The following is a 27943-nucleotide window of genomic DNA, read 5'->3' as shown; positions in this document are numbered from 1 at the left end:
TGGGAATGGCGGCCTAGGATCACTGTTGGAACAGTCCACAAACACCTAGTTTCTTTAAATTAAACAAAGTCTTCTGGGCCAGATGAACTGCATCCAAGGGTACTAAAAGAACTTGCAGATGTCATCTCTGAATCTCTGTCCATTATTTTTGACACTTCTTGGAGAACAGGTGAGGTGCTAGATGATTGGAGGTGGGCAAATGTTGTCCCCATCTTCAAAAAAGGGAAAAAGGAGGATCCGGGTAATTATCGACCCATCAGCTTGATATCTGTAGCTGGCAAAATTTTGGAACAAATAATCAAACACTCAGTCCTTGAGCAGCTGGAAGTGAGAGCTGTGATTTCTAAGATTCAGCATGGGTTTCGCAAGAACAAGTCATGTCAGACGGACCTTATCTCTTTTTTTGAGAAACTGACTACTTTGCTGGATCAGGGGAATGCCGTGGACATAGTTTATCTGGATTTCAGTAAAGCTTTTGATAAGGTTCCACGTGTGTCAACCCCCCCCCCAAAAAAAAATCTCACATGTAAAGTAGCAAGGCTACTGATGCTACCTGAGAGATGGAAGCCCAACTTTTTTCTGTCTTCTGAATTCTTTCACAAAGTCTGGGTTTATTCTCGCATCTCGGCTGAGATTCTTGATCAGTCTCTTGAACAGCTTGGGCTTATTCCTGCATTGCACCAGCAGGTGGCGGTATGCTGTCCGGTTGTACGTCAGGTATCCTAGAGCACATGCCATGGAGATGCAGACCTGGAAGAGAGAAACACCCGCCCTTGAAAGGGGCTTCTGGCTGACTTAGGCCATCATCTCAAGATGGGCAGTGAGTGATGGAAAGACTGCCGTTTGACCCTTCTGAACCTGACAACAATAAAATACCATAAAATACAATTTAAAACCCCATCCCTATCCCTTTTGTGCCCTCTGCCAGCTACCCCAGCTGGAGACAATGTCAGATAGGGAGAGCCAAGGAGGAGGTGGCGGGAGGCTGATAAAATTTCAGACTGCCCTGGTCTCAAACATAGGCCTGGTGGAAGAGTGCCATCTTGCAGGCCCCTTTGAAGTTTGACAGCTCCATCAGGGCCTGGCTCTCCACCGGCAACTCATTCCACCAGGTTGTAGCCAGGACTGAAAAGGTTAATGAGTACAGAAATAATGTTCAAGGATCATTGTTTGGTGGCCAGCAAAAGTGGCTTCCCATCAGCAGTAGACAAGAAGGAATTTTCTGTAATTCCCTGCTTCCTTAGCAGCCCCCCTCTCATACCATGCCCAACTTATTCCTGCAGGACTGGGGGATGGGATGAGGACACAGTGATGTTGGAGGCAGTGATGTCCCCAGACCTTAGGACCTGCTTGTTCACCATTGTGGGAGCAGGAATCCAAATCATCCACACCAAAGAATTCTTGGGTAAAATTTCATTTGAATGGCTGCAGCCAGTACAAGCCAATTACCAAGTCGTACCAGGGCTCTGCCCTAAATTCAGTGCCCCAAACAGTTGAAATGTCACACTCCAAATTAGGTCATCTTTCTTTGGTCCAGTCTTGTTCAAACACTCTTAAGATCTTCCAATCACTCTGGGTAAGGTAGAATTTCATAAAAATTATAATATCTGACCTGCCTTCTTGGAGACGGGTGATTAAAAGTAGGTTCAATGACCTGGCGTAAAACCCCTGGCATTATGTCATTCTCTTGTCTCATTGTCTCATATGAGGCCATATCTGACTCTACAGGATGGCAGCTAGATTTCCTTAGAGACAGGAAAACTAAAGCTAACAAAAACCATTTTACACAAGAAGAGCAAAGTGGTCACTCCATCAGTGGTCACTCCATCCACTCATAGTTGGTTGCATTCAACTCAACACAAAGATGTGCATTTTCATCTTATCTTTGTATTAGGGCTGATTCCGAGCAGAGTCTGCATTTACTTTGTTTATTCCATTGTCAATCCTGTTGAATTTAGATCAATTTAACTCGAGTCCCTCTCCCCCCCCCCATTGAAACAGGAACATGGTTAGGGTAGTTCAGAAGGGGGGGGAGCCAAGCCTCTTTCTTTTCTTGAAGGGGGGGAGAGGAACCAAGCAGGGAGCCTCTTTCTTTTCTTGGAAGGGGAGGGGGGAGAGGATCGAAGAAGGCAGAGGAGGAGAAAAAAATCCAAGACCGACAGAAGTTGAGAGAAATTAGGGCTTCTCCTTTAAGGCAAACATGTCACATAAGCAGCTTTGGCCAATCAGGGGTTCTCTACCACAGAGAAAAGCCCAGATTCAAAACAGCCTGCTTTCTCAATTCGATTCTTAAAATATTGAGCATTAAAAGCACTCTAAGATATCGCACAATAAAGGTAGGGTCACTCCGGATCAATCCTTCTTGCTGCAGAAGGAAAATTTAAATTGCCCAAAATCAAAATGGAAATCGCATTCTGTATAGACAGCAGGGACTGAATCGACCTGGGATTGGAATAAAAGCTCTGTGCAATTTACACCCTAGATAACCAGATCATGGCAGGAGACATTCAGAGGTAATTGGCCATTGCCTGCATCTGCATAGCGACCCTGGACTTCCTTGGTGGTCTCCTGTCCAAATTTTAACCAGGGCTGACCAGGCTTAGCTTCCGAGATATGCTTCAAAGCCTCTAAATGTGAATGCTGACAAGATTGCAGCTTGGTATGCTAATTCAAAGCCCAGAATGTGTTTCATTATCCTCGGTTTGCCAAGGAGTGCTTGGCAACCAGTTGAAGCATTGTGTGGTAGATGGGGAGCATTCAAGGAGAAAAATTTAAAAGAAAAAGCCTGGACTCCTTAAAGGAAGTACTGGCCAAAAACTTCCAGGTGATTCCTAGAGCTATCCAGAAATGACAACTCTATGGTAAGTTCATGGCGATTCCTAGAGCTACCCTTCTGAGGAGCCCTAGGAATCGCCGGAATCTTCCTGCATGTAGATACCACTTCCTGTATGTATGTCGTCACAACTTCCTGTATGTAGATGAAGCCTTGTTCGTTCTTTTTAATTTTTCATCCCAGGATGATTCCCCTCTCTCAGTTTGGCTACAGTTTCCACTCACCAATCAGCAGAGCATTGGCAGGCAAGGGTCATAATCACCTGAAGGTATCTTGCCATTGGCAGGTAAAAGGGGAACTATATATATTATGCAGACATAGAAATCTAAGGCATTCCTTCTGATTTAGGAGGCAGTCTGACATTTCTTTGAGCATGTGAAAGCTCCCTAGTTCGCAAAAATGAAATCTAGAAAGGTAACACCATGCAAGAGACCTTCATATGTGTCAGAAACCATAAGATGTGCACTATTGACTTAGAAGACTACAGTAGGAGGTATTTTGGATTAATGGATAAAGGGTATGATCATACACACGTAGTCTTCTATCGTTAATACGATTTGTATGTGATAAGTGCAAATGCGTCCAGAAAATCTTACCGGTTATTTAACTAAGAAACTGAATTTCATATCTAAAAGGAAAACAGCAGCAAAATCAAAGATCTCTCCCCCCCCCCCCCCCATAAGGCTCACCTCTTCTTCCTTTGCATACAAATGATAACAAAGACGTTGAACAGTCCCCAGGGTTGTGATCGCTTCAGGAATACCGGCTCTTGTGTGTGCTAGACTAGCCAATAACTTTCCTACAGAGACACAGATATAAATGTCATCATACATACAAATTGTGCTGGAAGGATATAAGGAAGGCTTTTTAAAAGCATGGCTTACAGTTTTCAGTATAGATAACAATTAAGTGTTGTAATATTAGTGAGGTTTACATAGTCACAATATTTATCAGGATTTGTCTTGGCCAAACAGGAGAGCCAGTTTGGTGTAGTGGTTAGGAGTGCAGACTTGCCAGGTTCGATTCTGCGCTCCCCCACCTTGGCCTCCCCATAGCACTGATAGAACTGTTCTGACCGAGCAGGAATATCAGAGCTCTCTCGGCCTCACCAGCCTCACAGGGTGTCTGTGGTGGGGAGAGGAAAGGGAAGGCGACTGTAAGCCGCTTTGAGTCTCCTTTGGGTAGGGAAAAGCGGCATATAAGAACCAACTCTTCTTCTTCTTCAGTAATATCAGGGCTCCCTCAGCCTCACCCACCTCACAGGGTGTCTGTTGCGGGGAGAGGAAAGGGAAGGTGATTGTAAGCCGCTTTGAGTCTCCTTTGGGTAGGGAAAAGCGGCATATAAGAACCAGCTCTTCTTCTTCTTCTTATCATTGGTACAAATAGGGTTTAGGAACCAAAGCCAATGGTGTATGTGGAGTTCCTGTGGAATTAGCACATAAAATTGTACATGGGGTGGAGAGAGTTGACAAAGTGAACTTTCTCAGATTGTTTCTCTCCCACGGGCATAAAGCGAAACTGATGGGCAGTAGGGTTCTGGACAGGCAAAATGAAATACTGCACACGGAGAGTGATTAAAATGTGGAATTCCCTACCAGAGGATGAAAAGATTTAAAGGGCATTAGATCATGGAATTTGTATTTTAAATCTGTTAGCCATTTTGATGGCCCTGATAAGGGCAGAAAGGCAAGGCATAAATTGTGTAAATAAATAAATAGAACAATCATAGGTCCCATTACGCCCTGTTGTGTTAAGACTCTATATAATTTATTTTTATTTTATTTTATTTGTATTCCAATTTCTACACCACCCCTTCTCAACCCATCATCTCATAGCCGTGTACGATAGTGATCAATTCACAATTTGGTTTATAAGTTAGCAGTAAAATTATAAAATCGTTTAAAACAAAGCATTCTACATTGACATTAGAAATTTTAAAACATCAGCTGTTGTCTTCCAGTTTCAGCTTAAATCAGCCCATGAATTGGGGAGGGGTGGGAGAAAATATTATTCCTCTGCTCCTTCATATTTCTCACCTGTTAACACCAGAGTACTGGCCTCTTCTGAACACAGGAGGTCCACCAGAATAGAAACTCCTCGGGCAGACAAACTCACCTGGTCCTTATCCACAATTATTCTAGCCAGTACAACGATCTGAAATGAAAGAGGCATTTTAACACAATATATTGTTTGTCTTACATTACTAGACTTCATGTGCTTCCTATTTTTCAACATCTTACTGTTTTTTTGTTCCCATACCATACAAAAGACTTTTAATGGGACAGAACATAAGAGAAGCCATGTTGGATCAGGCCAATGGCCCATCTAGTCCAACATTCTGTGTCACACAGTGGCCAAAAACCGGGGGTCATCAGGAGGTCCATCAGTGAGTCTAGAGCTCCAGAAGCCCTCCCATTCTTGCCCCGCAAAGTACCAAGAATACAGAGCATCACTGCCCAGACATAGGAACATAAGAGAAGACATGATGGATCAGTCCAGTGGCCCATCTAGTTCAACACTCAGAGGCAGACATGGAGGCAGGCAATGGCCAAGCCACCTCTGAATATCTCTTTACTTGAAAACCCTACAGCAGGGGTGGCCAAACTGTGACTCTCCAGATGCCCATTCACTATAATTACCATGAGCTATGCTGATGGGCTCATGGTAACTGAAGTTCATGGACATCTGGAGAGCCACAGACCCCACCTGGAGTACGGCATGCAGTTCTGGAGGCCTCACTTCCAAAAGGTAAAAAATCGAGATGAAATCGAGCGACAAGAATGATCCGGGTCCTGGGGACCATCCCTGTGAGGAAAGGATGAGGGACGCATCTCCACTCAACTTCCTTCCTTCCCCAAACTCTGCCTACCCAGGCACCACTCATAACTTTCAGGAATTTCCCAAACCACATTAGGCAAACCTAGCGTCGTTTCTTGATTTTGTACCTGAAAAGCAGCCATTGCTTTCTCTGTCTCTACCGCTGATTCCAGAAAAGGTTCAAATATAGACAATGATATCGGACCTGTCTCCAGTATCAAATACTGCTGGGCGGGGTTATTATAAGCAAAAAGAGAAATCGCGTAGCCGGCCCGTAAACAGATATCCTTAAAACAACCAGAGAAACATGTAAATATTCTTGACAAATCACACAAGAATAAATGTATTATTCTTATTATTTATTAGGTTTATAGACTGCCCTTCCCCCTTTTTCAAGTGGGCTCTGAGTGGTCCACAATCGTTGGTTTAAAGCAGGGGTAGTCAAATTGCGGCCCTCCAGATGTCCATGGACTACAATTCTCACGAGCCCCTGCCAGCATTCGCTGGCAGGGGCTCGTGGGAATTGTAGTCCATAGACATCTGGAGGGCCGCAGTTTGGCTACCCCTGCTTTAAAGCATCCATGGTAAGATTGCAATTAAAACTTATCCTGAGCACGGTGACACAAAACGAGGCTACAGTTTGCATTGGTCTGAATGACTGTTAATAAAGATGGCTGTTGTACAATGAAAACATCACAGCTAATCCAAACAAGGGAATAAAACATGTAAAAGAGCAGTTCCTGGCACTGTCAGCTGTGGATCTCTAGCTGAAATCTCTAGCTGATAGAGAGTTATAAACACTTGCTGAGTGGGGTTGGGGGAGGGGAGTGGGTTATATATTTATTATCCGCCATCTTGATAATTGTGTTTTAACTGTGTTTTTAATGAGATCTTACTGTTTTCATGGATTTTTGTAAACCTCCGCGAGACATTCGAGAGCAGTGATATACAAATATAAATAAATAAATAAAAATCTTAATGCAACGTTTAAAAAAATGGCTCCAGTCCTTAGACTGGCAACTGAGTATCAAAGGGGAAGGAAGGGAAAAGAGTGTTGTGTAGTCAACCAGTCTGCTGGAGTAGACAGACCCCTGGGGGGGGGCCGGTAATAGAATTTCAGCACCCTTGTCTGCCAAAGGCCTGGTGGAACAGCTCCATTTTACGGGCCCTGCAGAACGGAAGCATGTCCCGGAGAGCTTGGATCTCCACCAGAAGCCTGTTTCGTCAGGCTGGAGCCAAAGCTGAAACGGCTATCCTCCTGGATGACAAAAGGGACACCTACCCCGGACCAGGGACTACTAGTAGGTTCCAATTAATTTCTGTATTATTTGCATGCTACTTTAGGCAGAAACCTTGGAATTCTACATATGTAGGGGGATATGATGAGCCTTAAGCAAAATAAGCATCATACCAAGGGAAGCGGGGCACCACAGAGGGCTGGTTTTTTTTGGTTATATGGCTTATCACTATTTAGTGTTAGATCGTTTTTTTAAAGTTTATATTTAATAGAGTTGCGCAGTCTGGCCTTGGGGGGTGGCCTGGAAGAAAACAGGATGTTTACTCTTTTTATTTCACTTTCATCCCTTACGGAGTCCTACTAAGTTGTCAGTTAAGCAATGGGAGGGCCGAGGGGCACCAATGATGGCCTGGGCTTGATGTAATCTGCAAGATCTGTAGTTTGCATGATGGAACATAATATGGAGGATCTCCTACAGGGGGCATCAGAGGATATGTGTATTTAGCATATTCAGATTAGGAACTTGCTGGTATTTTTTCAATAATTTCTTCCTGCGTCCTGATTGGCTCCGTTGGAGACTTCCTGTTCCTTTGAGCACGCTTCCTCCCTGCTTGCCTCCAGAATGAATGCAGAACAACAGCTAGATAGGACTATATCTATCCTCTCTTCCTCACAAAGTTATTTCTCTTCTAAATAAAACGATTGTATTCTTTTAAGCAGCTTGCCCTGAGCCAACTAGGAAGGGTGGGCCATTAAAAAAAAAAGCCATTGCTATTCTTATTCTATTGAAACTCTGCCAATAATGGTTAGAGCAACAGTTGGCCTTCATCTGGCCCAGGAGAAGGCCTTCTGGGTGCAGGACTCTCTTTGTATCCGCTATTTTCACGGGGACTGGAACTAATTCCAGGTCCCACCGGGACATGGGCATCCCCACGCTGAGACTCAGCAAATGTGTGTGCAGCTGGAAAGGGTGCATATCATCTCTGGTACCCTCCTGCCCCCCCCCCCCCAAAAGCAGGCACTTCTTAATGTATCAATTGCTCTGGAAACATCTTTGCCTTGAGTTAATACATCAGGAAGACATTCCAACGGATCACAAAACGCACAATGGTGGGTCATGCACGGCCTAAGGGGCTCTTCCCTTGTAGCCTGGAGGTGCTTGTCCCTCCTCTGTATTGGTCCTCCAGCTCATGATGTATGTAGTGTGCCATGTTGAATAAACTCCTCGGCACCCAGAACTTACAGAAACAGTCTAGGGACTAAGTGGTAGCTTGATTCAGATGAAATGACCAGTCATGGTTTGACGTTATGTGCATGAGCTTGGAATAAGTTTCTTTCTCGGAAATATTTCATTTTGAAGTTCTCAAAGTGGCTTAAAAGCAGGGGGAGCCAAAGTTGAGCTCTGCGTCTAGTGGGAAAATAAGCAGGAAAATCCCCATGCACACTAAACAGTGGTGAGTTCTGTAGAGATAACTTCAAGGACTTTTGAGAAGATATTCTTCGATCTTCTGTGTGTTTCATGGCAGCATGGACAGTCAATCTGTTTATAGCAGTCTTCTGCGTCTTGCACAGTAGCACGGACATGCAATTAGATACAGAAGTTTCCAAGCAGCCTCAGCCTGTTTCGATTTCAAACCTTCTTCGGTGTGAATGCCAATAGGCCTGCAGGAGTAAAAGGCATTTCATGGTAGCTCCAGCTTTAATGGAACTTCTCATGGCTTCAGCTCAGAACTCTGTCCATGCTGCCATGAAACACACAGAAAATTAAAGACTTTGAAGTTACCTCTGTTGAAACCAAGCTAATTTATGTTTTTCATCATGTTTCTCGTCGTTTAGCCTACACTGGGGTTTCCCCTGCTTATTGTAATTATCATGCGTCCTGTTTGTGCCTCTTTGGAGCATGCTTGGGGGGGGGGCTCTCTAGACCCTCCTCCAGAACAAGAAACAAGAAAGGAAGAGGCATCCTCAAGTGAATGCATTCCCTCTTCTTAGAATCAAGCCATGATTCACGGCTCTCTTACAGGAAAAGTGCCAGTAATCATTTCTTGGCTCAGTGATGGGAAGCTATGGCCTGCCATGAGCCACAAAGGGAGGCAATGCATCACACCACAGGAAGGGGAGGGACAGAGGAAATTTCCATGTTCACTACAAGGCTGGGGTTTATGTCTGGATTCAGGCCAAGGCTAGGCATCAAATCTGAGCCAGTGGGCACCTTTGGGATTCCAACACAAGAGTGGTGGTTGTTGTCTATGCAGCGCTGCCAGGAACCTGAGGTCCGAGGCAGGTGCGAGATCCTCGGCCTCTGATTGGCTCAGAAGCAGCTGGCTCCCCCATGGGAGCCAGTGGATTCAAACCGCAAATTTTCAGAATGTAAGGTATGTGAACTTAGATTGTAACTTGAGACGTGAATTATGATTAATGGATGAAATGTAATATATGAAATGGACATTGTTTACAAGTATCAGAAGCAGGGGTAGTCAAACTGCGGCCCTCCAGATGTCCATGGGCTACAATTCCCATGAGCCCCTGCCAGCATTCATGGGAACTGTAGTCCATGGACATCTGGAAGGCCGCAGTTTGACTACCCCTGATCAAAAGAGTGATGAAGCTACAGAGTTCGGTTGGGGTTTTGTTTTGATTTGTTAGAGGTTGTCAGTTGATTGTGTGTAACTTAATTTAAATTTTTTTTTTTAAGGAAAGCATTCTGAGTAAAGATTGGTGGGCACAAACTATAGTCTGTCACCTATGCTGAGGCTGAAATGTGATCCTCTCGTACGCATATGTTGCCCCTTGGATTCTAACAAGGTAAAGGTATCCCCTGTGCAAGCACCGAGTCATGTCTGACCCTTGGGGTGACGCCCTCTAGCGTTTTCATGGCAGACTCAATACGGGGTGGTTTGCCATTCCCTTCCTCAGTCATTACCGTTTACCCCCCAGCAAGCTGGGTACTCATTTTGCCGACCTCGGAAGGATGGAAGGCTGAGTCAACCTTGAGCCGGCTGCTGGGATCGAACTCCCAGCCTCATGGGCAGAGCTTTCAGACTGCATGTCTGCTGCCTTACCACTCTGCGCCACAAGAGGCCCCATTTGCATATTTCAAAGAGAACATATGTCTGACGTAGAAATGTGAGTGACGTAATGGAGGCACAAGAGCTCTTTGCAACTCAGAGTTCCATCTCCTGCGAAAGTTTGCATTCCAGGTTAAACCCACAAAAGACATATGACAAATGTCTCATGTGGTATCTGAAATAAGTAAAGAGGACCCTCAACGTGCCGTGGTAAACCCGGTACCTTGTCTGTTGAATAAAGAAGGCGAAGGACGTCAGAATAGCAGAAACCTTCCTGATCCTGTAACACGGTTTGCAGGCGGCTGTTCTTTAAGACGATGCAAGCCAGAGAAACGGCAACTTCAACCTGAATGTTGAGTTGAAAGGAAACAGAAAGCAAGAATAAGGTGGGTAGCCAGGTTAACTTGCCTGCAGCAATGGAAAAAAGCAAGAGTCCGGGAGCACCTTAAAGGCTAACAAGATTGGTGGCTGGGGAGGAGCTTTCATGAGGCTGAAGAGGTGAACAGTGACTCACGAAAGCTGCCACAATTTTTGTCAGTCTTTTGAGGTGCCACTGGACTCTGGCTTCTTTTCTTCTGCAAAATGAGAAAAAAACAGGGTTTTTTTTAATGCATAAAATAACCACAGAGGCTGGGAAGGCTGACCTTTAAGAAACCTGGCACTTTAACCATGCAGAACGTATACAGGTTGTTTGGCCTCTGTACATGTGCAAAGTGCTGTCAAGTGGCAGCTGACATATGTCAACCCCCGTAGGGCTTTCAAGTTAAGAGATCTTCCGAGGGGAGGTTGTGAACTGGATCTACTGCAAGAAATGCAAAGTCTACCTTGTTTGCAATATACTTCTTGGAAGGTCTATTGACTCTACTCAGTTTCATGCTTCTGTGACTGGTCAAACGCTTCTAAGTTCACCAAATATCTCAAAAGGGACTTACAATTGAAGGGCGATTGACATCCCTAGTTTAGCAACTTCTCTTCTTGCACATGACCCAGAAGCGATATCATCACACTGTGTGTGTGTGTGTGTGTGTGTGTGTGTGTGTGTGTGTGTGTGAGAGAGAGAGAGAGAGAGAGAGAGAGAGAGAGAGAGAGAGAGAGAGAGAGAGAGAGAGAGAGAGAGAGGAATCCTAGGAAGGCAGTCTGCAGATAATATAATGGGGGTTTTAATGGGTTTTAATGGGGTTATCATTGCCACCCGCCTCGAGCCTTCCGGAAGAGGCGGGAAATAAATTGAAATATAATAATAATAATAATAATAATAATAATAATAATAATAATAATAATAATAAATCCCTTTGCAAGACATAACCACAGTGACTCCGTTTAGTCAAAAGCAGCACAGTCTTTATTGGGCAAAATAGCAGCAGAGCAAGCATCTTCAGGAGTTGCACAGAGCAGAGGAATTGGCAGATAGGGAATAAAGGGGACAGAGTTTAGATCTACTGGGGGTGGCTCTTGTAACAAAAATGTGGGGAAGGCCAGTTCCCATACATTTCCCCACTGATCTAACAGCGAACATAAAATCAGGGACTAAAAGTCTGTGCTCCCAAGCATCAATCCAGCCCCAAGGACAACAGACAAGCCGGGAGCTTCAAAGGAATTCCTGAATACAACAACAGGGCCCAAGGGTCGAATAACCAAGCAGGGAAAGAAGAGTAAATCAAACTTTAACGTCAAAGCTTCGCGGTAAAACAGGAGATGGCGTGACTCTGTGTGTGTGTGTGTGAAAGAGAGAGACAGAGAGAGACAGAGACAGAGAGAGACAGAGACAGAGTCTAACATTCTATGGTTTAACCAGAGAGTTTGGGGCAAATGCTAGAATGTCATGCAATATGACGACTTCACTTCTGAGTCATGCTGGAAGTGACACCATCACTGATGGGAATCCCAACAGGCCCCCACTGAGCAGTGGGGGCAACTACAGAGGGGAGTGGAAGGCCTCCCACTCTATCAGGAGACCTGGCAACTCTAGAAGAGACCCAGCATCCCCGATGCCCAAGTTAATGACTTTTGGGGTGGGGTTAGATATTACTGCACACATCAGCTGCAAACGCCAAGCATAGCATCTCAGTGCCTGGTCCTCTTCCCGTAACGACTGGCGAAAGCCATTAAACACCACAGTATCTTCATGCTATGAACGTTCTCCCACAGCATTTGGCATTGTTGACTACTGATGGAGTCATGTAATGCAACAAATCTCCCTTGACGTTGCGGGCGAGAACTCAAAGTGGATGTGCCGCATTTTGGCACCAGCCCCACGTCTGTTGCGAAAACTCATTCCATCGTCTGGGAACTCAAAAGCACGCAATAAAATTATCACGATCCGGCTCTTCTGGGATTGCCAGCAGGCACGTCTAGGAAATTAACAATCATTTTTTTCCCGTATCTACTTGATGCCTGGCTGGCGATTCGTCAGCAACTAACTTCTATCACACTTTATCAGAAAGCATTTTTTTTACTATTAGGAGCTGGAATAAAAAGATCACTGGAAACCAGACACAAAAGTGGCCAGTACTATAAGCATGGTTGCCAACCTCCAGGGGTGGCCTGGTAATCTCCCGGATTTACAATGGCTCTCTGGACAACATGGCTCAGTTCCCCTGGAGAACATGGCTGCTCTAGAGGGTGGATTCTAAGGCATTATGCCTGGTTGTTCTCTTCCATCTCCAAACCCCACCTTCCGCAGGCTTCACCCCTTAAATCGCCAAGAATTTTCCAACATGGAGTTGGCAATCCTATCCATGAGGCTACAGCCCAACAGCCACCTTTATCTGAAGAGAGTGATGAGTCTGAAGTAAATTAACCAGTATTGGCAAGGCCCCTTCATCCACGACGTTCTCTTGACTGACTGGATTGCTGATGATCGCTTCGCCTGGAAGGGCCGTCGGGTGAGGCACAGCGTCCCGTGTACCAAACACAGATCCATAAAAGAGAAAAACAGAAATATGGACGGTCAGCATGTACATTTTATTGATTTAAAACCCCCCAAAGTTCCAGAATTTGTTAAAACAGACGGTTGCTACATCAACAACACAATTTTGTCATAAACTGCTCTAAAACCATCTTAATTTTAAATCCTCAGGAAAGCATGAATATTTCAAAATAATTTTTTCCCCCAGAAATTTCTGCTTCATATTTTGGACAGTAAAAAAAGTACATGGGATATCGTCAAGGAGCTGCTTCAAGATGAAGACAGGCAAATAACTCTCTGCACAGGTAAATTTTGCACTGCCGCCATGAAATTGCGTACTATGTATGTGGCTCAGAAAATTTCTCTTTGATCCAGTTTCAAAAGGACAAAGAGCTATTTCTCATGGGCAACTTAAACCATGTTTTAAATATTGAATGTAACATCTTAAAGTTTTTACGTTGTCAGATCTTTTAAAAATTTTATAGTACTATTACTCTCTTTTTTCTCTTTTTAAATTGTCTTAGTTTTTAATTGCCTGTATTTTAATTTTGGTCTGAATGACCGTAAATAAATATTCTGCCATTTGGCAGCCACAACAGTGTTGAATGCAGTGGAGTCTTGACCTCGCTTGACCCTGCAGTGCAGCCCCGCCCCACTTCGTACTGAAAGAATCGAGGGTTAGGGATACGATGATAGTTACCTATATGTCAAAAGGAAATTTTCCACTATTTATGTATGGATTCAGTTTACTTGACTTAATACAAAACCACCAAATATAAGAAAATAACATCCTTTTAATGCAATATCATTGCAAAAAAAAAGTCTGCTATTAAAACTGTTAGAACGTCAATTTCTCGGTTTATCGTTGTTGTTATTATTACCATTATCTTTCATTCGTTATAATCACTGAGTTTGATGTATTCTTGTTTGCGCACAATGTGAACGCCTTGAGCCTTAGGGGAGGGTGGTATACAAATGTAATAAATAAAACAAAATAAAATAAAATACATATTGAACAGACATATCCAGTTCTAATGCGTAGTTACCAAGTGGCATAGTGGTCAATAAATTATTACATAGTGAAATGACAACAAAGTAACCAGACAAAACATGTCCAAATCTTACACATTGTTGATAAAATAGAACATTAGCTAGATAAGATGGGTCTCCTGTAACTCCCGATTTTGGGCTGGCCTTTTTCAGTTATCTTCAGAGCATCATTTTTCTGTAGGATCCTGTTTGGCCCAAAGTGAAACAAGATCCAGGCTCTTGGTGATAATCTAGGAAGGGTTACCTTAAAATGTGGCTTAGCTAGATTTGCTACCTTCCACGTAGATTCTGGAGATCTCTTGGAATGACAACTGACCAGCAAACTACAGAGATCAATTTCCCTGGGGAAAACAGCTGCTTTGGAAGGGAGACCATTTGATCTCATACCCCGCTGAGGATCCCTCTGCTTTGCAAACCCTACTACCCCAAGCTCCACCCCCAAATCTCCATCTTTCCCAACTAAGACTTGGCAAGCTGACAGATTTAGACTGCTTCTGAATATAATGTATACTTTGGTGGCTCCAGACTAATTTCTACCAATTTCCTCTTCTGGCTGCAGAAGGATTTGTCCTTTGGGTCTTTCTTAAGGTCTCCTGTTCTGCAGAAGGAACAATTCAGGGAGATCAGGGGGTTGACTGCAGAAGGCAGGAAAGTTGTGTTCCACTGACAAAAGCACCTCCCGTTAGTGGAAAACCTAGTTCTGGATCCAACCCATGAGAACAGCAAAGTGACACTGGAAGGGACATTGTAAAGGGTCTCCAAAGTGGTACCCACAAGTCCTACCACAAGAATCTTCACTGAAGGTGTGACTGAAGGTAAGCTGGGGAAGCCATTTTGGGGCTGGCTCCGCCTCCTGCAGTAGCTATTGTGTGAAGCCCACCAGGAAGTTTCAGAAGTCCAAAGAGGCTCAAAAGGTTTGGGAGGCCCTGGGATATCATTTTGGGAAGAAAGTGATCCACGGAATAGAGCTCTAAGGTGACCATTGCCATGGAACCAATTTCAGGTCGACTTGGTGTAGTTACTTGTTCTGTGCGCATCTTTCCCAAAGACAGTGACTTCCACTGGTTAGATAGTGTGAACTTTTCAAACTTCAAAAGGCTTAACAGATGTCAAGTCTCGCCAGCAAAAACAGTGGTATCCTTATGGAAAGTTCTTTCAGGCAACTGATCTCAATTGTATGCTGTCTTGGTGGAACACCTGGAGGTTAGCAACTTTACATCACATGGACAAAATTCTGCTAGGTTTTTTCAAATTTAGGTCCCTTCTGGCAACCAATGGGGGATGGACGGGGGACTTAATGGGAGGCCTATCTAATGTGTCTATGTCACGGACCATGTGACCCAGAAATGACATCATCACTTCTAGGCCATTGGGGTGACACCCTGGTATTTGGGCAAAGCTTTTATGATAAATTTGGCTTCTAGCATAGAGTTCTTGCCCAAATACCAGAGTATCGCTCCAACAACAGGATGATATAATGTTACTTCTGGGACAAATGGGCAGTGATGAACACACATTGCTGCATGTTGGATGGCTCGCCCTCATTTTCAGGGTAGGTTCCCCCCACCGGCCAGCAAATCAGTGGTGGGGCAGTGGTGCCTGGAAGCAGGGGTTCCTTGCCTCCACTGGGGGAGGATCTGGTAACCCTACCCAATGGATAGCTATGAGTCCAATAGCACCTTAGAGACCAACAAGAATTTCAGAGTATGAGCTTTTGAGAGTCAAAGCCCCCTTCATCAAGCCTAGCTGTTCTACTGCAAGCCAACAAGGCTACCTGCTGAAACTTAGAAGCCACTTCATTTGGAGGAGGGCTTCCAAAGCCTGGAGGAAGACTTCGTTCTTCACTCAGTGGGTTGGTGGCGTAGAAGCCAACGTTTCCAAAGTGCTTGTGTTCCTTGTATCCAAAATCTTGTCATTCATTTTGTAACCATCAGACAACAGAGAAGAGGCTACTGACCCACACACATGGTCCCCAGCGCTCGGATGATACTAAGCAGGGTTCCCTCTGCTATCCTCGAGCTCCTCAGCAGCCGAACTAACGGGGCAATCCCATTCCCTTTGCATATTTGGTTTTGATGCATTTGGCTGTCCTTGCTAAGAGCGATGACGGCTTCTCCTCCTTCCAAAACAACCAAGATAAAACATAAGAACATAAGAGAGGCCATGCTGGATCACATCAGTGGCCCATCCAATCCAACACTCTGTGTCACACAGTGGCCAAACCCCAGAGGCCATCAGGAGGTAAATCAGCAAGACCTGAACTCCAGAAGTCATCTCTCCACTGCGGTCTCCCCAAACACCAAGGATACTGAGCATCACTGCCCCAGACATAAGAACATAAGAGAAGTCCTGTTGGATCAGGCCAATGGTCCATCCAGTCCAGCACTCTATCACACAGGGACCCAAACCCAGGTGCCGTCAGAAGGTCCACCAGTGTAGGCCCACAAACACACACGTACTTGAGAGCCTGGTGTGTTTTGTTGCATGTTGGTTGGTTTTGCAGAATCATATCCTCCCCACTTAATTAAAACATTTTCCCAACCCATCAGGGTACCCAAGGTGATGCAGATAAGACATTAATGTATTAGAACAATTAAAAACAACATTAAAATTACAAAGCAATTAAATAAAAACACTGAAATAAATAACGTCAGAGCCAGGGAGCAGGACCAGCAACTTAATGGGAGCACGACAAAAGGGGGGGGGGGAGTCTTTACCTACTGTCAGATGATACTGACAGAAAGAGACTAATCTCCTTGGGCAGGGAGTTCCAAAGTTTCAGGGCCACGGCCAAGAAGTCCATGTCTTGGGTTGCCTCCCATTTAGCCTCCAATGATGGAGGGCAACCAAAGCACTTCCTAATCCAAACTCTAAATCCGAACCCTAACCTCAACCAAAGCACATCCTCAGGTTCATATGGAAGTGGGCAGTCCATTGGTTCTGGACCGCACAGGAGCTTTTGAATTGGGCGCAAAAGCAAATTGGAAGCCAGTGTAGATACAACAAGACTGGAGTGATATATTCTGCGAGCCATTCTTGTCAACACTCTGGCCGCAGCATTCTGTACGACCAACTGCAGCTCCTGGACAGTCTCCCAGGGCAGTCCCACCCGCAGACTTACCAACACACTGCATTTTATCTGAAGGCGAGAGAAGCATGTCTATAATAAGGTTGTATCCGATTTGCTCTGCCATGTATTTCTGCTGCTTGAGAGTTTGCCCTGCCAGTGCCCAGAGAGTGACGGCACCCTGCTCTTTCACTTTCAGTTGAAAAGCCTGGAGACAGGGTCAAAACAACAACAGCAACACTTTTACCGTAAGGTTTGCAATGAAACAAAGTGATTGTTGCACCAACCTCAGGATAACTTATTTAGGCCCCATGCATGCTGAGTTGTTGCCATTGGCTCATTCAATTGCTATGGAAATCAGCGGCACAGAGAGAGTGAAAGAGGTTTCAATACTTGTAGGACTAGGCAAGATCTGTCCTGTGCCTGATTCAACAACATATGAAGACTATCCTACAGGGGGCATCGGAAGAGATGTGTATTTAGCATAGTTAGACTGGGAACGTTCTGCTAGTTTCCAAATAAACTCCTCCATTGTCCTGATTGGTTGTATTGGAGACTTCCTGCTCCTTTGAGCCCACTTCCTCCCTGATTGCCTCCAGAACAAGCACAATGAATGCAGAACAACAGTTAGACAAGTAGTTAGGACTCTCTCTCTCTCCTCTTTTTCTATACAAGCTTGTTTCTCATTGCAACAGAACTATTTAATTCTTGTAAGCCGCTTGGTGCTCTTCCCCCTTTGCATATTTAACTTCTCTCAACAATACTTGCCTTCAGGAGCTTTAGAAGGAACTTGGTCACGGATCTGGCCAGAAACCTCATCTGGATGTAAGTGTTCTTTTCGCAGAGCGTCTGGATGGCCATGGCGCCTTTCACCTGCACGCTGATCTTCCTTCCCTTGAGCAGCTCCACAAGGGGGCTGATCACGTGCGCTTCCACAATGGCGTTCTGCATCTTCGTGTTCCCCCGTGCAAGTTCCGCAATGGCTGCGGAAGCCACTGCCAACAGCACATCTGGAGGCGGAAAAAGCATCCGAGTGGTAGAAAGATACAGATACAGAAGCCTTTATTGGCATAATGAGCAATACAAGTAAGGAAATACAAAGTAATACCATTAAAAACCAAACAAGGTTACTCAGTTTTGTTGAAGACAAGGAATTAATTCTAAAAGCCTTGCCTAAAAATGCTGCAATATGGGAGATTTGAGCAGGATCCTGGCCATCAAGGACTTTATTGACTATTACAGTTTCGTCAGAATGGAATGGAAAGGAGGACAGAATGTCAGATATTACATAGTGATATAAAGAGAACTTGATATGAAATCAGACACCTTTTTATCAGTTGTGCAGTTGCAAACATTTTCAATGTATGCTTTCCCCTGTACACAAGTTTGCCCATTCCAAATTGGGAAATTCCTAGTGATTTGGAGATGATGGGGATAGGGAGGGGAGAAAGCCAAAGGGTCTGCCCTGTGGAGCAGCCATTTTGTCCAGGGGGACTGATCTCTATAGCTTGGAGATCCGTTGTGTTTCTGGAAGATCTCCAGGCCCCATCTGGAGGCTAGCCCCCTGACCATGCATTGTCACAAGGCAGACTGCAGCCAGTTACAGCTTATTAATAGCTTGTTTGTTTGTTTATATACTGCTCTCCCCTCGCGGCTCAGGGCAGTTTACAGAAAACTTGGAAATCATAATGCAGGTAAAAGCATGGCTCAGTAGTAAAGCGGAATAACAACAGTAGTAACAGTAACATTTGGTGATAATTACTTTTTCTTAATTAACGCATTAACAGCAACATTAACATTTAACTGAATGCCATAAGTTGGTCGGTCCAGGGTTGCCCTTTCGTTTGCTCCAAGGGCATATCTGTGTGAGGGGAGGGGCTTCTGGGGGCCCAGTGGGTGTTGTTGGGTCTCATCAAAGTGCCTGGTGGAAGAGCTCCATTTTGCAGGCCCTGCCGAACCATGGTAGCTCCAACAGGGCCCAGGCTTCTTTGGGGAGCCCATTCCATCAGGTGGAGGCCAGGATGGAGAAGACTCCACCCCTGGTTGAGGTCAAATGTGCTTCCTTGGGGCGAGGGATCACCAGCCAGTTGGAGGTAACAGCAACAGCTTGGCTGAGTTCCCTGTAGGGGCACATTTCAGTGGTGGACCAGGTGCCCTGCTGCAATGTGTCCCCCTGTCAGCCATAATTAAGCAGAAGAAAAAAGTCTCAAGCTGGCGATGGTGAAATTATTTATTCCAATAAGAACAATGTTCAAAACAATATCAAAACGGATTCCCAGGTATAGTCCATTTTTGATATCTTCATCAGTGATATTCTCGATATTGTTAATAACTCAGTCTTCTCTAATTGTATTATTATGGGTGATGAAAGTTATAGAAAATAACTTAGTCTCTTGTAATATTTTGGTTTGTGTGGTCCAATTCCAAATTGGTCATGTTGTTGTTAGGTGCGAAGTCGTGTCCGACCCATCGCGACCCCATGGACAATGATCCTCCAAGCCTTCTTGTCCTCTACCATTCGCCGGAGTCCATTTAAGTTTGCACCTACTGCTTCAGTGACTCCGTCCAGCCACCTCATTCTCTGTCGTCCCCTTCTTCTTTTGCCCTCGATCGCTCCCAGCATTAGGCTTTTCTCCAGGGAGTCCTTCCTTCTCAGGAGGTGGCCGAAGTATTTGAATTTCATCTTCAGGATCTGGCCTTCTAAGGAGCAGGCAGGGCTGGTCTCCTCTAGGACTGACCGGTTTGTTCGCCTTGCAGTCCAAGGGACTCGCAAGAGTCTTCTCCAGCACCAGAGTTCAAAAGCCTCAATTCTTTGACGTTCGGCCTTCCTTATGGTCCAACTTTTGCAGCCATACATTGCACATGGATCTGACGTTCCAGGTTCCTATGGAATAAAAATCTTTACAGCATCGGACTGTTTTTGACACCAGTTACTTCCACAACTGAGCATCCTTTCGGCTTTGGCCCAGTCACTTCATTCATTCTGGAGCTACTTGTACTAGCCGTCTGCTCATCCCCAGTAGCATATTGGACATCTTCCGACCTGAGGGGCTCATCTTCCGGCGTCATATCGTTTTGCCTTTTGAACTTGTCCATTGAGTTTTCATGGCAAAGATACTGGAGTCGTTTGTCATTTCCTTCTCCAGTGGAACACCTTTTGTCAGAGCTCTCTGCTATGATCTGTCTGTCTTGGGTGGCCCTGCACGGCATAGCTCATAGCTTCACTGAGCTATGCAAGCCCCCTTGTCACGGCAAGGCAGCGATCCTTGAAGGGGGAAATTGGTCATACAATATCCAAATTTGTAGGGTCTACTAATATTAATATCACAGTATAATTGCTTTTCAGCAGTAGAGGGGGCAGAGCATAGAGCTCTTTGGAGGTACATACAGATAAACATACAGATGAATTAACCAATAAGCAAATTAATCAATTAACCAATTACAGTTCAAGACATTTCGAGAACGCAGTAAAGATGAGCAACGCAATTAATTCATCAATTGACAGATTAGGTTCATCATCAGAAGATTAATCCAATGGCTTCAGACTAGTTTTCCCCCATCTCAACAGTAAAGCAACTCCCAGGAAGAAGTTAACATTTCAGTGACATCTCAACGACACACATTAAACATCTTGACGTCCTGCAGGGGGCTAAGACATCTTTGCGTTATGCCAATCAAAATCCCAAGAATTGTTCACAGCTGGACTATGCTGTTCTGTTTCAGGGTGGTGGTTGTTTTTGTTTCTTTTACCTGAATCTGATGCCAAGAACTGAACTAGCGGTTTGATCCCTTTGCATTCTTTTACTTTCAGCTGATTCTCTTTGTTGTTCATGCACAAGACTCGGATGCAGTTCATGACGTTCACAAGCAGGTTTTCAAGGTTGTATTGCAACAGACTGATAAGGGCTGGAATGGCCCCCTAGGGGAAAAAAACACAGAAATCTATAAGGACCACTAAAAGAAGTAACAATGACTAGTAATGCCAACCAAGAAGACAAGGAGCTGGGTTTTTGTACTTTTAAAGCAGCTGACAATTGCCTACCCGTCCACTTGCCACAACACACACCCTGTGATGTTCAGAGAGTCCTGAGAGAACTGGGAAAGGCCCAAGGTGACCAGCAGGCCTGCATCTCAAAGCGGCTCACAGTCTCCTTCCTTTCCTCTCCCCACAACAGGCACCCTGTGAGGCAGGATGGGCTGAGAGAACCCTGAGAGAACTGGGAATGACCCTAGGCCTCCTAGTTGGCTGCAGGTGGAGGAGCAGGGACTCAAGCCTGGTTCTCCAGAATAGAGGCTGCCGCTCTTAATCCCTATACCAGGGGTAGTCAACCTGTGGTCCTCCAGCTGTCCATGGACTACAATTCCCATGAGCCCCTGCCAGCAAACGCACATGTCCATGGACATCTGGAGGACCACAGGTTGACTACCCCTGCCCTATACCATGCTGGCTCTCAATGGTCTTGATTAGTAGTTGGATGGGAGACTGTCAAGGGGGGACAGAGTTTTGGGGTGTGGTTCCTAGTTCCTCTTAATGACGTTAGTTGTTATGCCCTCCTTAGGTGGGCGGTGAATACACCACAAGATGGGAAGGAGAAAGCAGAGGAGTATGTTCTAATGGTCGACTCCGGGCTTTTTAAACATGGTTATCTGGGAGTCAGTGCCAGGAGATGATGATAGGAGCAAAGGTTGAGCTAGCCATGGAAATGCAAGTTTCCTTTCTGCATTCTTCTCTTGATCTTGGACTGAAATCCCCATAGGGTTGCCAACCTCCTGACAGGGTCTGGAGTTCTACAGAAAAAGGAAACAAATCCAGGCCAAGCACTGCTCTAAAGGAACTTGTCTTGTACCAGCTGAGATTAAATTATACTGAGCAAGGTTGTATTGCAAATGCTTTATGGGGACCTTTTGTGCCCACCACCTCTTGTTTTGTTCCTTTAGAGTGGGTGCAGTCCAAATTTCTTAGAGCTGTACTACACATGCCAAATTGTGTCTCCAAGGCCATTTATGCACTGGAGGTTTCATGCTAGGCTGCAGGCTGGAGTTTTAGTCATGGCAGGTTGCCCCACCTCTTCCTGCACCCACATGGGGGAGCATTTGGCCTGGTGCACCTCATCCGCCCCCAATTTCTGCTCCTGCACAGGAGCTGGGGCACTAAAGTTCCCAGTGCATAAACGGTCCAACTCATGAACTCGCCTAGAGACGGGCACTCTCAAAATTGAAGCTAAAATTGCCCCAGCCTCTATTTACTTATGGCTCGAGGCGCATTGGGTTACTGAAGAGTTACTACTATCAGTTTCCTGTGACAATTTGAGATCTAAATAGCTACAAGTCACTGAAAAGAGAATAGAGAGTTTGGGATTCCATCCTTTGATTCTACTAGAGCTGGGAAAAGATCAAGCAAAAGAAGCCATCAAACAAAGGACTGAGGATATAGAGAGATAAAAGGACCTTTTGTGCACCTCAGAGTACTTGGCATCCCCAAGATATATTCAAGCCCCAGCTGAATACCTCTCTTTTCTGGAAATAAAAAAAATCACAGAAGGACAGTCCTATTAGCAAGATGTTCGGCTCTCCCATCTGCGATTCTAGAGGATCGATATAAGAAAATTCCTAGAGCTGAAATAATTTGTCCCTGTAATACTGGAGTTTTGGAGACTGTAGATCATGTCTTATTCAGATGTCCTTTGTGTATCCCAGGCTAGAGCTCATCTTATCTCCTCTTAGTAAGATTGGTACTAATTCAGAAAAAGGGAAATTTAAATTCCTCCTATGGCAAGGGAAAGAATCTACTTTCAGGCAAGTTGCTGAATTTTGTGCCTTTGTATACAGAGCATGCCCAAAGATAATTAATGGCTCAAAATGAGATGCCATTATTTAAAACTAAATACAATGTATTTATACTGTTTTTATACTTTAAACTAGGGGCCAAACCCATTGCATTCAGGAATACAACAGGGGCTAGATTGGGGAATGGGGTGGAAGAACTCTGTGGATGGCCTCCCCCTCCCCCCAGGGCCTGGAAGGGCTGCAGGCTGGAGGCCCCCAGGAAAGGAACTCACCAGTAGCGTCAGCTCTCATGCGGAAGGGATCTGCAGCCCCCGAGCCTCAGAGGGAAATGGAAGGAGGAGGGGGTGGTCAGGGGTGGAAGGTGATTGGCTGGCTGCTGGACAGACAGGCAAGCCGGTTGGAGGCGGAGGCACTCAGGGGCGGGACAGCTGCCCTAAACACTGAGTGACACTTAAGACATTAAACCAGCTTCTTCTACAAGGCCTTACCAGAAATATATTATATGGAACAGAAGATTAAAAAAAAAATTCTGTTGGTAACCTACTCCCATGGATTGTGTTCTGGCAAAATGGTGTACTGAATAAAATTCTACTCCTAGAATTCTACTTCATTCATAAAATGAAACTCCTCTCCAAATTTCCCTCCTCCACAGACACAGCCCTCCAATCTCCAGGAATTCCCCATGCCAGGGTTGATAACCTTAATTCTTCCTGTTGACTGGCTCAGGCTAGCCTTATCTTGTTAGCTCTGAGAAGCTAAGCTAGGCCAGCCTTTTTAGTTCTTGGATGGAAAAGCAGAAGTAGGCAACGGCAAACCACCTCTAAACATCTCTTGCTTTGAAAACCTTACCCATAAGTCAGCTGTGACTTGACAGCAATTTCCACCAGGAAGAAGAAGAAGAAGAAGAAGAAGAAGAAGAAGAAGAAGAAGAAGAAGAAGAAGAAGAAGAAGAAGAAGAAGAAGAGTTGGTTTTTTATGCCCCACCCTTTACTACCCAAAGGTGTTTCAAAGCGGTTTACAACTTTCCCTTCCTCTCCTCACAACAACCACCCTGTGAGGTAGGTAGGGCTGACAGAGCTCTGAGAGAATTGCTCTAAGAGAACTGTGACAGGCCCAAGGTCACCCCATTGGCTGCACGTGGAAGAGTGGGATGTCGAACCCAGCTCTCCAGATTAGAGTCCGCCTCTCTGAACGACTGCATCATGCTGGCTCCCAAAGCTGTCAAGTCCCCAATGTTTACAAAAAGAGAATTCAAAAGCAGACATCTCCTTTTCGTTCTTGTCCCTTTTCAAAGAGGGAAATTGGGGACAGGAGCACGCGCACACAAGAACAACAACAACCACAGGTCTTTGGGGCAGAAGGTTTACCAGTTCAGCAATGAGAGCCTGGTTATCATCCAGCTGAGCAATGTCATATAAGATGACCGCACAACGAGATATGAGCTCGGGTTCATCGGTGGCCAACAGCTTAATCAGCTCTGCAACGCCGCCTGACTCGACAAAAGCTCTCGCGATGGGATTGTGGGTTGTGAGGTTGCTCAGTACCCCCACAGTGATGCACTCCAGCTTGACCGACTGGCTTTTCAACACGTTGATGAGGGAGGGGATGGTCCCTGCAAAGAAGGAGGACAGAAGGGACCAGCTGAAGCATCAGGACATGGGAAGCGGCCTCACACACATTTTTTGGTCCACCAAGGTCAGTATTGTCTACTCAGACCAGCAGTAGCTCTCCAGGGTCTCAGGCAGAGGTCTTTCCCATCACCTCCTATCTAGTCCTTTTTAGCTGGAGATGCTGGGGATTGAACCTGGGACTTTCTGTGTGCCAAGCAGATGCTCTGCTACTGAGCACAACCCCTCCCCGTGGTTCTCCAGGGTCTCAAGCAGAGGTCGTTCCCATCACTTCCTGCCTGGTCCTTTAAATTGGAGATGCTGGGGACTGAACCTGGGACCTTCTGCATGCAAAACAGATGTTCTGCCACTGAGCCATGGCCCTTCAACATCCATCTGGAGTCGATTTGAAAGCTACAAGTTCACATGTAACTACATGTATATATGCGTAGCTGACTTATTCTGAATCAGACCTTCAAAGTCAGTACTGTCTACTTGGAATGGAAGTGGTCATCCAGGGTCTCAGAGTCAGAAGTCTTCCCCATCACCTACTGCCTGGTCCTTCATTAACTGGAGATGCTGGGGATTGAACCTGGGACCTTCTGCATACCAAGCTATTGCTGTACCACAGAGCCATGGCCCCTTCTCCTTGTCATATAGTAAATCCAACCATTGGTCTATCAAGATTAATATTGTTAGTAGGTCTCTAGGGCTTCAGGCTGAGGTCTTTCACATCATCTACTGCCTGATCCTTTTAAAACCGGAGAATTCAGTGATTGAACTTGGGACCTTCTGCATCAAAGTAGATGCTCTATCACTGAAGAAAAAGAGCTGAGTTTTTTATGTCCCGCTTTTCACTACCCAAAGGGGTCCCAAAGCAGCTTACAAGCACCCTTCCCTTCCTCTCCCCACAGCAGACACCCTGTGAGGCAGGTGAGGCTAAGAGAACTGCTCTGCAAGAACAGCCCTCAGAGGACTGTGACTGGCCCAAGGTCACCCAGCTGGCTGCATGTGAAGGAGTGGGGAATCCAACCTGGTTCTCCAGATTAGAGGCCGCAGCTCTTAATCATTACACCACGCTGGCTCTCATAGCCTCTCTCGAAACAATTAGTCCCCTTCCAAATGTGATCTCAAACTGAAGAAGACAGCATTCTGCAGAGAGAGCTTCAAGTTTCTCATTTGCTGATAACAGCAATGCTTATTCAGTTGCTCCAGCAGCAGATCTAAGCACTGTTCCCCAATAAGAGACTTGCTGCATATTTCGGGAGAGTGGGTAAAGCCCCTGCCTGGATGGGGCTTCTGATTGAAACCACCATCACCTAAGGCAGCATTTGCTGGCAGGGGCTCATGGGAATTGTAGTCCATGAACATCTGGAGGACCACAGGTTGACTACTCCTGACCTAAGGCACAGGTAAGCCAGAGGCACAGGCCTCATGCCAGAGATGGAGATGAATGTGGCTCGGTTGCCTTTTCAGAATTGCAAATGTGGCTCTCCACAGGTTGCAGAATTAGAACCACTGGTTTAGAAGAGCTCATCAGGGAAGTGTGAGGAGCTGAACAAAGGCCTCCAGAGGAAGAGAGAATCCAGAATAATCAAAAACGGGCTACAGATCACCAGCACCTGATCCTTTAAACTGATAATCTCAAGGATTGAACCATGGAACTTCTGCATGCCAAACAGATGTTCTACCTCTGCACGATGTTCTCCATGCATGGAAATGCCACATGCAGAATCTTAGCAATGCATTGCTAGGACACAACATCAGGGGGAGGGGGGGGCTTGGCCTCTTTTGCCTTGGCTGGCTCGTTGTGTGGAATTGGCATGTGTGTGGAATTAAATAAAGAATAAGTTAAATAAAGAAAAGTCTTCCAGTACACTATGTGGCCTGAGATTCAAACTCAGGTCTGCCTGGACTGAGGGATCACCATGAGCCAAGCACTACACCACACAGGACCAGCAGTGCGGAGGGTGAAGCTGGACAAAACTGCTCTCCCCAAATCTTCTCTCTCCTCTTTTCACCAGGCCCTGTAGACCTTTACTCTGGATCCAACCCAGTGCCGTCCTTGTTCATGAAATGCCCTCCTGGAGCATTCATAACCTATAGCACAGAAGAAACCGTATGAACATTCTGCAAGTCTTACCTGCGTCCAAAATGAACTTCCAGTAGTGATCTTTGGCAAGGCAAAGAACTTCCAAAGACCGGACCGCCATTTCTCTCCTCGTATATTCAGCACAGTCCAGCATCCCTAGTGAAAAAGGCAAAGAGGAAAACTGAAGACGCCAAGAATTGTTTTCCTACGCTGTTATCAGGAGGTGTCTGTCTGACTAATGCGAACAAGGCCAGCCCTCTAAGCCCTTCTCTATAGTCTTGCCTGGAGTGACCTCTAATGGTGTGATCTACTCAACTGGTGCTTGGTCTATGGAAGTTTACAGTGCAACATGTTTGCCAATAATTTGGTTAGTCTTTAAAGTACTGCAAAGTTCCCTTTCCCTGGCCTGGGTGGAGAATATCTGGCCAGCTTAGAATTTTCCTTCCTACACTGTCTTTGGGCTGCCACACTCTGATAAGGTCTTCCTGCGGTGTGGAAGCTGCCTCTGTGTAGTTTCTTCCTATGTAACACAAGAAGCCATCTAGTCCAGGTGTTCCCCCTGCCCCACACTTTTAGATGGGCAACGGAGAATATCAGAAGGGATTTTTCATTATCATCATGGCATTCTTCTGTGGGGATAGAAGAGAGCAGGAGACAATGGCCACTTTGAACCTGTAGTCAATGGCACCCAGGCATCTCAATGGTGCTGCTATAGCACCGAAGCGCTATATTGGTTTAGTGCTATAGCACTATAACGTTCAACTTAGTACGTTACAAAAACCTTTGAGGAAGATCATAAAGGGAAAAGTAGCAGCACTGCTTGAAATGACAATAGCACTTCAGAGATGACTCATTCATGGAAGAAATTCGCTGCATCAAATCCCCCACCCATGTATCACTTTACTTGAAATTGGGCCAACAACATACAACATCTGTTGTACAACAGCAATATGAAAATAATCTATGTATTCCTACTTTTCCTGTGCTGTCCTAAGTAGAATTACACATTTCTGAGCCTAAAAGACCTAGAAGGGTGTAACGTGGCCTACAACATCTTCCACTTGGGTGAGAGACCTTCCAACAGCAGCCTAAGTTGCTTTGCAGAGCTGCTGCTTGTTGGGCTAGTGGGGGGGAAATAGGGACAATGGCATGACCTGGAAGTGATGTCATGATATCAATGCTAAAAAGATAAGAGCCACGACCTTCTCTTAGTTGCCATCTAGCAGCCCTAAGTATGAAGCTGCTTAGGATAGTTTCAGAAGGTAGCTGTTTTGGCAGAACAAGTACATCTGATTTTTGGGGTGTTCACCTTCAAGAGTCAATGCTCTTTTCCTTAGATATCCTGAGGAAAATAGTGTTGACTCTCGAAAGTTTGTACTAGGGTTGTACCCCTTAAATCTTATCAGGTGCAACCGGACACAAATCTAGATGTTCTGCTTAGGATGTCCCTTTTAGACTGGCAACTTCCTGTAGGTCA

General features: G+C 45.3%; 1 protein-coding gene across 2 annotated transcripts in view; it reads right to left on the bottom strand.

The window, feature by feature from the left end:
* Positions 1 to 27943, bottom strand: part of ANKAR (ankyrin and armadillo repeat containing) — a 57609-nt gene that overhangs the window by 3835 nt on the left and 25831 nt on the right. For both annotated transcript variants that reach the window (XM_077319454.1, XM_077319455.1), the window contains exons 12-23: positions 26518 to 26622; positions 24135 to 24379; positions 20731 to 20899; positions 17749 to 17990; positions 17035 to 17188; positions 15871 to 16032; positions 12718 to 12824; positions 10179 to 10301; positions 5779 to 5937; positions 4870 to 4987; positions 3523 to 3632; positions 554 to 750 (exon numbers count right to left, since the gene is read on the bottom strand). In XM_077319454.1, the coding sequence (XP_077175569.1) occupies positions 554 to 750; positions 3523 to 3632; positions 4870 to 4987; positions 5779 to 5937; positions 10179 to 10301; positions 12718 to 12824; positions 15871 to 16032; positions 17035 to 17188; positions 17749 to 17990; positions 20731 to 20899; positions 24135 to 24379; positions 26518 to 26622 (1891 nt within the window). The remainder of the gene's footprint in view (positions 1 to 553; positions 751 to 3522; positions 3633 to 4869; positions 4988 to 5778; positions 5938 to 10178; positions 10302 to 12717; positions 12825 to 15870; positions 16033 to 17034; positions 17189 to 17748; positions 17991 to 20730; positions 20900 to 24134; positions 24380 to 26517; positions 26623 to 27943) is intronic.

This window comes from Paroedura picta, chromosome 2 (genome assembly GCF_049243985.1).
Source record: "Paroedura picta isolate Pp20150507F chromosome 2, Ppicta_v3.0, whole genome shotgun sequence".
Taxonomy (NCBI): Eukaryota; Metazoa; Chordata; class Lepidosauria; order Squamata; family Gekkonidae; genus Paroedura; species Paroedura picta.
The sequence above is the reverse complement of the archived record's forward strand: the minus strand, read 5'-3'. Positions and strand labels throughout refer to the sequence as shown.